The sequence below is a fragment of the Scophthalmus maximus genome, chromosome 2 (assembly GCF_022379125.1).
Source record: "Scophthalmus maximus strain ysfricsl-2021 chromosome 2, ASM2237912v1, whole genome shotgun sequence".
NCBI lineage: Eukaryota > Metazoa > Chordata > Actinopteri > Pleuronectiformes > Scophthalmidae > Scophthalmus > Scophthalmus maximus.
The window spans coordinates 5,151,004-5,164,803 of NC_061516.1; the positions used below are offsets into that span (position 1 = coordinate 5,151,004).

The following is a 13,800-nucleotide window of genomic DNA, read 5'->3' on the forward strand; positions in this document are numbered from 1 at the left end:
CAAATCTGTCGCTGTTTTCAATTACAGCTGCAACAGTTAATAGATTAGTCGATAAGTAATCGACTACTTAATCAATCAACCATTTTGATAATCGATTCATTGGTTCAAGTAGTTTTTATAGGAAAAAAAATGATGATCAAAATGATCTGATTTCAGCTTCTTAAGTGTGAATATAATTTTTTTAATTTTTTTTTTGCTCCTCTGTTACAGTAAACTGAATATCTTTGGTTTGTGGACAAAACAAAACAACACGTCGGGTTTTAGGAAACACAATCAACATTTTTTCACCATTTTCTGACACTTTACGAACCAAACAACTAATCGATTAATCGAGAAAAAAAAATCAACAGATTAATCGATAATGAAAATAATCGTTAATTGCAGCCCTTTCAAGGTGGATTGTTAAATCTCTTGGGAGGTGTCCAAATCAAAGAGGAGTGACTCCACGACATCTAGTATGTCAAGACAGTGTGTCACTGTTGTCTGTTGGTAAACTGCTGATTTGACGACACTTATTAACGTTAAGTCTTCTACCGTGTTCAACTGTCATATACGACTTCTCACTGACACAGACCACTTTTCTTACTGACACATGCCACCGCCGTGTGCCGCTTCAAAAGTAGGCCACCCTCGTGCCACGGTCACGTGTAGATGGTGTGGCACCGTTTTCTTGTCACATGCTGATTCTCAGTGATTACGCCACTTTGACAGGCGACACGTCGCTGCCGTTAATCCAGCTTTTGGCATGTGCAAAGCAACATGTCACTGCTGTTCCACCTGCACAAGCTGTGTTCCACTGGCACATGCCAGTGTCAACTTATATATCATTTATGTATTTTCCACTAATCCACTGACAGGTGCAAATGTAAATGATGCGACTGATAGTGGCAGAAAAGTGGTGTAAGTGTATGGAAGTTCCCACTATACTGCACCTTGCTGTGTGTGTGTGTGTGTGTGTGTGTGTGTGTGTGCGTTTATTTCTCGCTGCTCTCTGGCTGGACGGTGAGAGGGATCTTGGAAGTCTTTGTGAAGGCATGTGTAACCTCTCATGGCGAGGCGATGAATAAACGGTGCAGAGGCGGCGGTGCCAAGGTCGCACTCGCTGAAACATATTGACAGAGCTTTTTCAAAGGGATAAAGTTGCATGGCAAAAGTTCATTAAACTTGAAATGGACAAGAAAGACTTGTGGTGTGGTTTTACTTACTGACTCATTCACTGATAATTGTGGGGGTTTTTTAATAATTCTTTTTATTTAAAAAAAATGTTTTCACATTTCTTTTTTCAGAGATGGACTGATATTGGCCCAAATAGGGCTGCAACTAACCATTATTTTCATTATCGATTAATCTGTCGTTTGTTTTCTCGATTAAATCGATTCATTGTTTGGTTCACAAAAACCCCAAGTTGATGATGTTTTGTATGTAAGAAACCAGAAAATATTCACTGAAATCAGAGAATTTTGACTTTTCCCCCTGACAAAAACTACTTGAACTGATTAATTGATTATCAAAATAGTACAGATTTGGAAAAAAACCCAAAAAACTAGACGTTAATCACTGTGCTTTAGAGATGTTGACAGGTGTATTAAGGAACCCTGAACAGAGCCAGGAAAGCAGTTTCCATCTTCATGCTAAGCTAAATGTTTTTGTGTCTTATCTTTTCATCTTGGTCTTGGAAAGTGTGCAAAAGAGACCACCTCCCAATGTGTTGAACTCTCCCTTAAATATGGAGAGCACAAGGGAAGTTTGACATTCTGTCTCTAATATGACTCTAATATGTTGAGGTCTAAACCCCTGCCACGGTTTCCCAGGAGCACCATATTTGGTATTGATGAGAAGTACATGAGTCTTTATTCATCAACAACCGCTGTGGACACCAGCAATCCGACTGACGGCACAGTCGGTTCAGTTGTCTACAGCGATGTTCTCTTGTTGTGTGTTAGAAAAACCAACTATTAAATGTTCATGAGGGAGTTTAGGGAAAGCTTTGAAACAAGCCGACGTCTTCAAATCTTTACTACTTTTGTCCGAGTGACAGCCCGAGGAGATTCGGGTTACTTTCACGTGGAGTGGACTGTGTGGACTCTGTGACAGTAGCTGTGAAAAGGCTCCGCACCAATGAAATACAGTATCTGCCAGAGAGGAATTCAGTAGAAGAGAGGCTCCTTTGTTTTGGTCATCGTTTTCTCTCTTTTTTTCCCCTTATGTGGCGGGCTGGCATGTGCCTATTTTGTGTGTGTGTGTGTGTGTGTGTGTGTGTGTGTGTGCGCAGGCCAGACAACTATCATCTTATTGTATTGTTCATTTAGCCTGGGAAACTTGCTGCTATTTATAAATCGGAGGAGTTCTGCATTCTTCTCTTTTACTCTGTCAACCTTATTATGTTTTGGCCTGCTCTGTGTTTTGTGTGTGTGTGTGTGTGTGTGTGTGTGTGTGTGTGTGTGTGTGTGTGCGTGTGCGTGCATAGCTGCGGCTCCATGTTGTTTCAGATTAGAAACAGATGAGTTTTTCAATAAAGTTGAGAGCACACACACACACACACACACACACACACCAACGCTGGCATGTGCTCACAGGCTGAGTCCAGTTCCTTTGTCTTGGCTGCGATCCCTCCCCTGCTAAATGGCTGGAAACCGGTAGTGGTCTAAAAATAGCCCAGAACAAGGCTAAGAATAGCCATGACGGCTAGTGTGAGTGTGTGCGCGACTGTGGTTTGCCTGTGAATGACGGAGTGTGTGCGTAGAACTGTGTGAGCCACAGGAGGAAAATAAAGAATAGGAAGAGAAGCAACTTGAGGCTGAGTAACCGGGTCTCAGCTCTGCTCCTTCCCTTTTGCCCTCCGAACCTCCACGTTGTATCCGTGGACGTGTTCACATGCTGCAAGTATCAGCAGTTGAAGTAGTTTGTAGCTTTTGTCTGATTCCTGTCTGACATTAACAGGTCAGATCTCATTGTGTTTCATGAATGTATCTTTTGCTTCTAACTCGAGCCCAACCACTTACTCGTATCTGAAATGTTTTACATCCTGTCAAACTTTCTTAATCCTCAACGGAACTTAAGTGTCTAAAGCACTTTGTTTCCTTATAATTCATAGCAGATGATTCACACCTTTTCTTTGAGTTATCTAGGTAATTTACAGCTAATTGCCAACTAACGTTGAGGAAGTTAGCTATGAAAGATAATCAGCTTCAAAATAAAGTGTATTTCTCATGTCTTCGTACGTCACGTAGGTCTACAACTGTAAATATGTGCTGCTCCAATTGTGGACATTTTCCATCTGCGGCTGGAGTGGTTGTCGTGGGGTGGTGCAAAAGCTGCATGTCATGTTCCCTGGCGCACGCTCACACACAAACACACACACACACACACACACACACACACACACACACACACACATATGCTGGTGCACACATGCACTCAGGACATCATCTGATGTGGAAGTGGTGGAGCAGCAGGAGGAGGAGGAGGAGACCACCCACGAAATAAAGAGAGCGCGGTGGAAGCAACTGAAACTGAGCAAAGGAGAAAACAAAATCGATGGAAAAGGAAAAAGCGTCGAGGGTGGAGGTGTAGATGGACGTGGGAGGAGGACGAGGAGGGGGGCTGGTAGGATATTATGGCGTTCTCCCTCCCTCCCTCCCTGTCTCCACTGACTCCAGGAAGCTGTTCAAACCACCTGCCACCACATAAACCCTGACACACACATTCCTGACCAATGGTGTAAAGTAATAAAGAGTCAAAGTACTGGACTAAAGTAATTGTACTTTCACGCTACTTTAGGTTTCTCTACTACACCAAAATACTATTTGTTTTTTTCTCTGTGATAAGTAGTGCAGTTACAGGTAATGTACAAGTACAGGTACCTCAAAATTGAACTGACTGCAAGTTTAGGTGTTGAGTAAATGTCTCACTTATCCTTTTACTTCAGTAAAAGTATAACCTGACTTCCATAGACAAGTAGTCAAGGCCCAAATATTCCAATATTTCACACAAATCAGAGATTAGAGAAAAGTCTGAAAAACGAATGAAGAAGAAGTGAATGAGAACTTTGTTTTTTTTTGTCAGTTCATGTAACTGTAAGTACTTTTACTTGGATGATTTTACTGCACTTTGTTGATAATGTTTGTGCACTTTCAGTCAAAACGCAAACGCAGAAGTTTGTATTTTTTTTACAGTGCGGTCCTGCTGCTTTTACTTAGACAATCTTCTCCTACCGCAGTTCCTGGCTTTGTAAAAGTAATCCAGCCGAGCTCTTGTGTTTTCTTTCTTCAAAGAGGAAGGAGTGGGTGTGCAGTAGTGACATTGTGTACTGTGTGTACTGTGTGTGTGTGTGTGTGTGTGTGTGTGTGTGTGTGTGTGTGTGTGTGTGTGTGTGTGTGTGTGTGTGTGTGTGTGTGTGTGTGTGTGTGTGTGTGTGTGTGTGTAAAGAGGGAAAAGTAGGCTAGTCGAGTTTTATGTTTTAAAAGACGAGCCAGATTTGACAGATTGTGAGGGAGGGATCATGGGAGTGAGAAGCGTGGCGGAGCGCAGGAGTAAAAAATAGCCTTCTACGGCCATCACTCCGGTAGCCACACTAGCATTGGTGGTAGCTGCCTCACCCCCCTCTCCCATTCCTCTAAAGCAAAACAGGTGGACATGACTGGGATGAGTGGCATAGCTGCACTGGGCCAACCGCTGAGTCCTGTCTGTGTGTGTGTGTGTGTGTGAGTGTGTGTGTGTGTGTGTGTGTGTGTGTGTGTGTGTGTGTGTGTGTGTGTGTGTGTGTGTGTGTGTGTGTGTGTGTGTGTGTGTGTGTGGGTGTGTGTGTGTGTGTGCGCTACAGTGTTCCAGTGTCCAGTGACAGACTGGACTAATGGGCTGTGAAGTGCTGAAACAGGCCACTGAGAGCCAAACCACATACTGTACCCCCCACCATCCACCCCCACACACATACACTCTCCACCCCACCCTTCACACACACACACCCACACACACACACACACACACACACACACCCACACACGCCCTCCTCTTTATCGTCATCATCTGATATACCTGCGTAGGCAGAGATTTCACAATACACACGTCACACATGACATGTCAGACACGTCCACACATATTTCTCACACAGTAAATTCCAGGTGGAGACCTCTTGAGGTTTTCGTTATAGTGCATCAGGTTTAATTATTCTCGTTGTTTGGTGTAGTCACAGCTTGTCCGTCTCAAAAAGTTTTGAGATGATGACGACGATGATGCAGACTGGAGGGATACCTACTCACATGGCGCCCTCATGTGGTAGAAATATGCACTGCACCCTTTTTATTCAAACGGATAGTTTCACATTTGTACAGCATACACACACACACCTGTGTTGTGAACATTAAATGGGTTATCGTTCCTTGTAAAGTTTTTCCCTGTTTGTGCGTGTGTGTGTGTGTGTGTGTGTGTGTGTGTGGTACCTGACACTGCACAGTTTGTATAAAACATTAAATAAGTCAAAACAATTTTTTATTGCCATTACACATCCCTTTTTCCTTGAGCCCTGACAAACACTGCAGAGTATCTCAGAGCATTACACTGCCACCGGTCGTTCAGCATAATTGTTTGTAACCGCCGGCTCTTCTCAGTCACTTCATCTCGACGTGTCTTTGTTTTCTCTCCCTCTAATCAGACGCTGCGTAAAAAGGGTTTAAACGGCTGCGACAGCCCCGACATCGAGGCCGACGACTCTGCTGGCCAGAGCCCAGAGTCTGACGACAAGTACCGCAAAATCAACGAAGACATCGACCTGATGATCAACAGACAGAGGATCTGCGTGAGTTCACACCTTTGCAGCGATTGTCCTTGGGCGTTTCTGTCTCGGCAGTGCCACAGGGTCTGCTCACTGATGCTAACTGGTAATGTTCATTGCCCAGCAGGGTCTGCCTCCCTCCAACTATGATATGGGAGTGTCCGTCCCAGGCAGCAATGCCAGTGGACTGCTGTACTCCCACCCTGGCATGGGGGGTGGTCTAAGTAACCACAATCTGATGCCCCTCTCACACACACACCACTCCCTGCAGAGAAACTGCATGTCACCCCAGCGGCCCTCCAGCACTGGGAACGCAGGTGTGTATGATATGACCACGTAATTTAAACTTTGTAATCCCAACACTTGACTCCTGGATGCCTGACCGTGTGTGTGTGTGTTGTTTTTGTCTGTGTGTAGGACTGATGGGCTCCGAGCTGCCGAGCACTGTGGTCTCCAGTGTTGGTAAGACAGGATCAAATCATTGAATCAGACACTTACACAGGACTTGTGACCAGTTATAATGTTATTATTCTGTGTCTTAACTGGATATTATGGGAATAAGAAGGAAAAAAAACGTCACCTTGAAACTTAGGAAGTTCGAAATTAGCATTTTTCTCTATTTTCTAAGTAAATGGTCTAAATGACCAACTTCAGCCGAGCTACAGTCACTGCACAATATAAAAGAGTCATGAAACTAAAGACAGAAAAATGGATAAACAAAATCCTTAAACAGATGAATCTGTAGATCACAATCTAATCTACCAAGCCAATCAGAGAGAGAGAGATTTAGCAGGCACACGCCTTCAGGAACAAAGCGTTATCAGCGCGTTATAATTAAAACTGCGTTCAAACTTTAACGTCCACTTTTTGTTTCTCACCAGGAAATGGCAGCTACAGCAACCACTGCACCTCCCCAGGGCTGCTGTCTCCAGGAGTCTCCAAGAACATGCAGGAGAAGAGTCCTCCCCACCCCCAAATGAGTATGAGCCGTAAGCCCGACCTCCGGACACTGATGCCCCCCTCCAACAAGTGCAACAACATGCCAACTGTTGTGAGTGCTTTCTTCTCCGTTCCGCCCCAAGTTACATAAATGGCATTTCATTTTTAACTGTGCTAATGTCCCTGCAAAAAAATAACTCCCATTATAATGCATGGAATAATTTGAGTTTGTGCTTTAATGCTGCCCTCCAGTGTGAGGACTTTGACCTCATGTTGGTAAGTAGGAACATGTAGTGTACAGTGCAGACTGACCTGACCTAACCACAGCCAAAGAGTTTTCATACTTTCCTTTTGTTTCTCCACCTCAAAAATCATTGTAGGAGTCTCCCTCCCTCCCTGATTATTTGGATGACAAGTCTCTTTTTTGCAAAAAAATTATACTTCACTATGTGAACTGACACACACATGCTAAAAGTCCTCATAGGCATTTTTCCTTCCAGGAAAAAGACATATTTCAGTTCTGGTTTTCTAATTCATCCAAATCTATTACAACTATGGATGGGACAATACAACTATTTTGTGTCCGATCCGATACCTATCCTGCAACCATGAGTATCTGCCGATACTGATCTGATACTAATCTGATACAATCTTTACCCAACTCTAAAATCTAAATAATGCACTGTTCGGATGCACTTTGCTTAACCAAGCCATCTAAAACCTCATACTCAACTGTGAAACAAATAATCAACTCCCCTAAAGGAAGACACACATAGCCAGCAGACTGACTGAGTTATGGAATACTGCTGTTTTATTTCTCACAAAACTTTTGGCAGAATTTTTTATGTTCGGCACCGTTCAAACTATCAAAAAACTAATTGAACTGTAAACTGTCAATTAAATGATAATAAATTAACATAAAAATATGATGCTGGAATGTTGTTGAAGGCTTAGTAGATATGTAAATAGGCATTTATTTGGTATGTTCACTGTAATGTATCGGATCGGATTTTACTTCTTATTTATCCCGATCCCAGTCATTTTGGCCAATATTACCCCGATACGGATATGGAACATCGGATCGGGACATCCCTTGTACAAACTCAGCCGACCGTTGTTCAAATTGGCATCAATTTATTTTAAATTGTAACTGGTTGAAATTCGAACCATGAGTTCCCAAATGTAACCAGGTTTTTTGGGGGGGAATTGTGTCTAAAATGATGCACAGGGTGAATTCACCATTTTCCATTAGATGGAATGATGCAGCTGCATAAACGTGGAGTTTTAGGTTTGAATCAGGGGAAGCTGGGATCGAAAACACTAACCTCTACCACCTGAGCCACAGCCGACCTTAAATGCGGTGGCGTGCCATCAGGGCAAAATAGTCAAGCAGTGCTTGACCTGCTAAAAGCTAAAGATAGACTAAGACCTAATAATAATACCTTCCATCTGATCTCAGAGCAGGGTTGTGTCCATAGACATGTATCTCAAACTGGACGTAGTCATCGGGTCCGGAACATTTCGCAGATCATTCACAACAGTTCACTTAAACATTACAAATGTCTACGGGCTACAACCAAACTCTTTGTCGCTGCCAAATGCTCGACTAACGTGCTCATCCCTTGCAATCCTCAGAAATACTGCAGCCTATCTGGACAGTAACATTCAGTGTTTGTTCCATTGTCTCGAGTTTGTGTCATGTTGTTCAGTGACTGTAATCAGGTTAAGTATCACAGACGTTCCTTTCCATTGTTTTTTTGCAGAACCAGAGAATAAATCACTCTCAGACCGCGCAGACGCTGTCGACTCCTGCGGTCTCCATCTCTGCTCCGACTCTCCCTGGACAGGGGATGGGCGGTTATCCATCAACACTCACCTCTTCTTATGGCACAGGTTATTATTGTAGAACCATGCTGCTACAGACGGGGGGTGGGGGGGCTGCCTCTTAGGCCATCTAGTCAATTAATGACTTTTTAGTCATTATTTTTGAAAAAGATTTTTCCATGTTTCCCTCAGAGTTCTCTCTTGGAACCGACCTGTCCTCTCTGTCTGGCTTCGGAGGATGTGGTCTTGGATCGGTGTCGAGCTGGCAGCATCAGCAGATACAGAATCTGCAGCATCCAGCGCTCGGACACATGGGGTAAGCATTTGTGATCAAAATTACACGAGTTTGTTGTGTAAATAATAAGAATAGTGATAGCAAAAGTTACGCAGTAGAAAACAATTTCATGCAACAATAAGATTTTCTACAGAAGATCTTATTGTACCTACTCTTACGTACTTACTTGAAATCGTTCATAAAATCCTAATCTGTTCGCTATGTTAAGAAGTTAAATGTTATTTTAATTAACAGGTTCTCGAATAAGTTCATTTACAGTTACATGGTTCCTTTTTTATTCACTATCACTGAATGTTAGTTGTGGGGTTCCTCAAGGCTCAGTGTTAAGACCCATTATTATTGATTATGACCATAGATGATACCTAGTGTAATTTTATGTGCAGACGATAGAATCATTTAAAAATCAAATAAGTCAATTTATTGGGGTCTGTACAGTATAAGTTTACAGTAATTTGAATTTATGTCACGTAAAGTCAACGTGAAAAAATGTAGAAAACCAGAGCTTTCACACAGTTTATTATTTACAGTCTGTAAACTAGAATTAGTATTTTGATTTAAAAAAAAAATTATTAGACATAAATTAACTGTATTTTATTCCTACATGTTCCTGATGTGTTTGTTTGTATAAACAGTGAAACATTTTCCACAATTTCCAAGTATCAACAAGTTATTTCTAAATATTACAACAATCATTTTTTTTATCATTTGCACATCTGAAATTAAAAACAACAACAGGCAATATTCCAAACATTCCCCCGGTCATAGCTTTCATTATCATGACTTTTTGTGAACAAATATTTTCCCATTACCGACTATACTATGGTGCCTTCCTCTTGTTGTTACTGGACAAAGGTTGGACGGGATTTGGCCGTTAACGTTCAGAGTGAATAATAAAATAAATTTTGCAGGTTCTGTTTGTGCACAACGGAGGATTCAAAATATGTACAAGATGAATAAACTCTCTCTCTCTCTCACTCTCGTCTCACAGGAACTTTTGTCAGAACTCAAACCTAAACATCACCTCCAGTCACCAGAACCTGCACATCAAGTCCGAGCCCGCCTCTCCGCCCAGAGACCGGAGTATGGTCGCCACAGGACTCGGACGAGGCTTGACCACGACTGGATACTCCACCTCCAGCCGGGGTCCCAACGAGGCGGGCCGCTCCCCCGGGGACAGCGCGTCCAGCTGCGGGAGCTCGTATGAAGGCAGCGAGGAGCGCGACGATTATCACGGCAACGACGGCTTCCTCCTCCAACCCCTGTCCAGTCAGGAGGAGCGCCACAGCCCGTCGGTCAAACGGATGAGGCTATCGGAGGGCTGGGCGACATGATGGGGGCCTGTCTACAACCACAAAGGAAGGGGTGTTAGTAAAGTTACCTTATAGTGTTGTTATCATCATCATCATCATTATTATTATTATTATTATTATTATTATTATTATTATTATTATAATTATCAAATTCTTCTTCGTACTGAGTGGGTGTGCTATATGTGTAATGGTAACATGTGGGGGGGGGGGGGTAGACATGATACAGTGATGCTCTGCTGTATTTACAACGTTGTAGAGCAACGACTCCTGGACAATCAGAGCTGGTGAACAAAACTTGTAAGAAATTATCTTTATGCTGAATCTAAATGTTAAAAGTTGTGACAAAAATATCTCGGACGATTTAGGAGCTTTGACACCTTTTTTGAAATTTGGGGATTTTGTTGCATCGCCGAACCAATTCTCTTCTGAACATCCCGAAGTAGAAAAAAAGGGATTAAAGGGATTTTTAAAAAGATGGTGACATCCGAAGCCGGAACAAATGTCTACAGTCCTTTTAAGAAAGAGTTAGGTTAGCTTACCTTAGCATAAAGACTGGAAACAGGGTTAAAAAGCTAGCCCTGCTCCGTCAGCACCTCCATCAAACATTAACAGATCTCCTTTTATCCAAAAGGAAAAAATAACACAGTCACAGTGTATTTCACTTTAAAAAGGAAAATATGTATATTGGAAATGTGCAATAATAAAACAAATCTATAACAAAACTTGAAAAAAAGTTGATAATCATCCAATTGGTTACGTGATGGATTGAGCATTAGTACAATTAGGTGCGACTCACTTGGCTGCGCCATGAAATACAACAATTCGGGTGAAGCTGAAACAGCAACAATTATTTAAACTTATTCCAAATTTCTAAACTGATCATCATTTTTATGCATTTATCATACTGGGGATGTTTTGGAACAAATCCCCAAACAGCTGAAATAAACCAAGAGTTCTCTTCTTGCCTGCTTTATACTTTAAGTAAAGTGAGTGTTACTTTTTACTTTATTTTTTTGGACACACACACACAAACTGTGTGACTATTTCTTACAAGTTTTACACAAACAGTCTGGTGCAGGACGTCGTCTTATACCAACGTGTACTGAAGTGGCTGGAAAGGCTGTTGGTGTACATGCAATGTTGGCTTCGTGTGTTGGAGGGCGGGGGGTTGAGTAAATAACAAATATGTTAAATGCACGTATGTGCACATGTATGCAAACTAACAAAGGTAAAGTGAATAAGTCTGGTACTCTGAACGGTGAAGCTACTTCACAGCACGTGGATCATCGGAGCCATGAGAGCAGGCGTGTTGCAGGTTCAACATATGTGCGCGCGCACGGAAACACAGAGGCACATTTCAAATGTTCAAAGCATGGAAGATAAAGTCTGGCAAATGAAAGAGGCAGAAAGAGAGAAAGCATGAGTAGGTGCGGTAAAAGAGAGAGAGGAGGAAGACAGAACGAATGGAGAGACAGAGGAGAGCGATGGGGACTGAGGATGTTTTTTTTGTGAGCGATTAGAAACTTATTTGCAACAGGTTGCATAGAGGAGAAGCTTTGGACAAGTTTCAAAGTCTTAGGGAAGAATTTTCAGAGCCTTGTTTATAAAAAAAAAAAAAAAAGGATTTTTTTGTTTTTTTTGTTAATGCAAATTGACCTACATAAACCTATGGAAGCAAAGATCATCATTAATCTAAAAAAGTAACCACTACGGAATCATTTTTAAAAATGAATGTATTTGCACATTAGCTACAACAAATCATATAATACCAACACGGTAGCATTCACATACTCGCTGGTGAAGGTGAGATATAGAAGATAAAAGTATAACGAAAGAACTCAACAGGATCATATTACTGTAACATTTCATATTGAGGGATGGAAAACTGCCAAACAGGAGGATTGAAAAAGTTAACAATGAATTCATCTTTAAGATGTTTCTTTTTCTACATAAACATAGATAAGCGAGTCTTAATGTTACATTGAGTCATTCAGTTTAAATACAGCTTATTAAATAACTGCCATCACATTGAATGTTGATCCATCTATATGGATTCATGTGGCTCCACGTTTTCCCTCGGAAATTTCCTAGATCAATGTCAGATGCTAAAATTGAAGATGAAATACAAAAAAATATTGAAAGTGAGCGGTGAAGAAAATGTCATTATTGAGTATTTATATAGTGCTTACATTTCACAATTTAGTGAATCCATGTGCTTGAAAAAAAAATGAATGATGGCCTCTCTTTGCTTCCATACGCCACAATCTGCATCATTTACCTTTCAGACCAAGTGGATTCATGTATCAAGCGTCTGAACTGACCCGACTCGAGGGCTGAATCATGCACACAGACAGTTAGCTGTGTGCTAACAGTCACACTCCCATCCACACTAAAAGCCATATTACAACTGGACAGTGATGCCGTGCTGCACAAAGTTTATTGTATGATGTTTTAAAGCTTCCTTCCTAATATCGAATTGATATTTTTGGATGTCCGCAGCTCTATTTATATATATGAGGAGAAAAAAAAGCCTAGTTGGGAACCATTTTCTAACAAACATTCAGGGAGATTTTAAGTCTGTTGTAAAGTTAAGTCAAACCCCCCCCCCCCTTTTTTAAAATCTGATGCTGAGCTGGTGTCAGAGCCGACGTCATCTCAGAGAGTTTCCTGTCGATGGAGCTCTACAAGGGTATGGAGGACATTTAGGAATAATTTGTGCCCCGTACCTAAAACTCGGTTCTGACACCAGCCACAGTCAGAGCCAGGGCTCTGAGATCCCCTTTTTCCTCCTTGTCTTTTCTTTCCTTGTATTTTATTTTTTTTAACTTTTACAGAGACCGTGAGTTGGCTAAGGGGGTTGTTCACATTTGAATATTTTGGTTGAAGAAGTGTATATTTCGAGCTCGAACCTTCAGCCACAGGTCGGCGCTGCCTGTTGCCCCCCCCCCCCGTTTACTGTAAACCCAGTGACTCAATTCGCTCATGCAAATCCCTGTAGCTGTTCTAGTTTCGAAAGACGCTGCTGTTTAGTTACAAACTAATTAACAAATGTCTTGTTTTAAAATATATATATATATATATAAAAAAATAAACAAGGGCAGAGCCCAGATGTATTTTCTCCTGCACTCCTTTTTTTCTTTTTATGACGACTGTAGTCGCCGGGTTGGTTGGCCTCCGGCTCAGGTTCACTGCACCACACCAGCATCACAGAGCCGACCGACGGACTGGAGGGGGCCCGGGGGGGGCGGGGGGCTCCGGTGTGGGGGGGGGGTGTCCTTCCCCTGGCTCCAGGCGGAGTCGCCCGGTGCGGAGGAGAGCTCGAAAAGAAGAAGCGACGGAGTGAAAACTAACCAAAGTGTGAAATGCCCTGTCCTCTGTACTGCAAACGTACACTCTGGGCTGCAATCCCCCCCCCCCCCCCCCCCCCCCCCACGCATACGAGTGCTTGGGTAACTGCAAGTAAAATAACCTAAGGGATTGTTTTGCGGCATAAGCTGGCCTTTGTCGCCACTTGGAGACAATGATTCTCGGAAGAGAAATAAAGCGCACCTCTGTCGTTGCAGGGTCGTGTGCGGCACTTGTCTCGCGCAGAAATGTGGTAGTATTTGTATTTTGCTGGGTGGGAGAGAAACAAACTTTCAATATACAGGCTCTGTTACGAA

General features: G+C 42.3%; 1 protein-coding gene across 7 annotated transcripts in view; it reads left to right on the forward strand.

The window, feature by feature from the left end:
* Window positions 1-13,800, forward strand: part of mef2ca (myocyte enhancer factor 2ca) — a 33,071-nt gene extending 19,271 nt beyond the window's left edge. For 3 of the 7 annotated variants that reach the window (XM_035626222.2, XM_035626224.2, XM_035626223.2), the window contains 7 exons: window positions 5,651-5,794; window positions 5,895-6,087; window positions 6,188-6,232; window positions 6,652-6,821; window positions 8,473-8,602; window positions 8,705-8,849; window positions 9,817-13,800. In XM_035626222.2, coding sequence (XP_035482115.1) covers window positions 5,651-5,794; window positions 5,895-6,087; window positions 6,188-6,232; window positions 6,652-6,821; window positions 8,473-8,602; window positions 8,705-8,849; window positions 9,817-10,159 — 1,170 coding nt within the window. In that variant the 3' untranslated portion in view covers window positions 10,160-13,800. Of the gene's footprint in view, window positions 1-5,650; window positions 5,795-5,894; window positions 6,088-6,187; window positions 6,233-6,651; window positions 6,822-8,472; window positions 8,603-8,704; window positions 8,854-9,816 lie in introns of those variants that run through there. The other 4 variants (XM_035626226.2, XM_035626225.2, XM_035626227.2 and 1 more) reach the window with 4 other exon arrangements.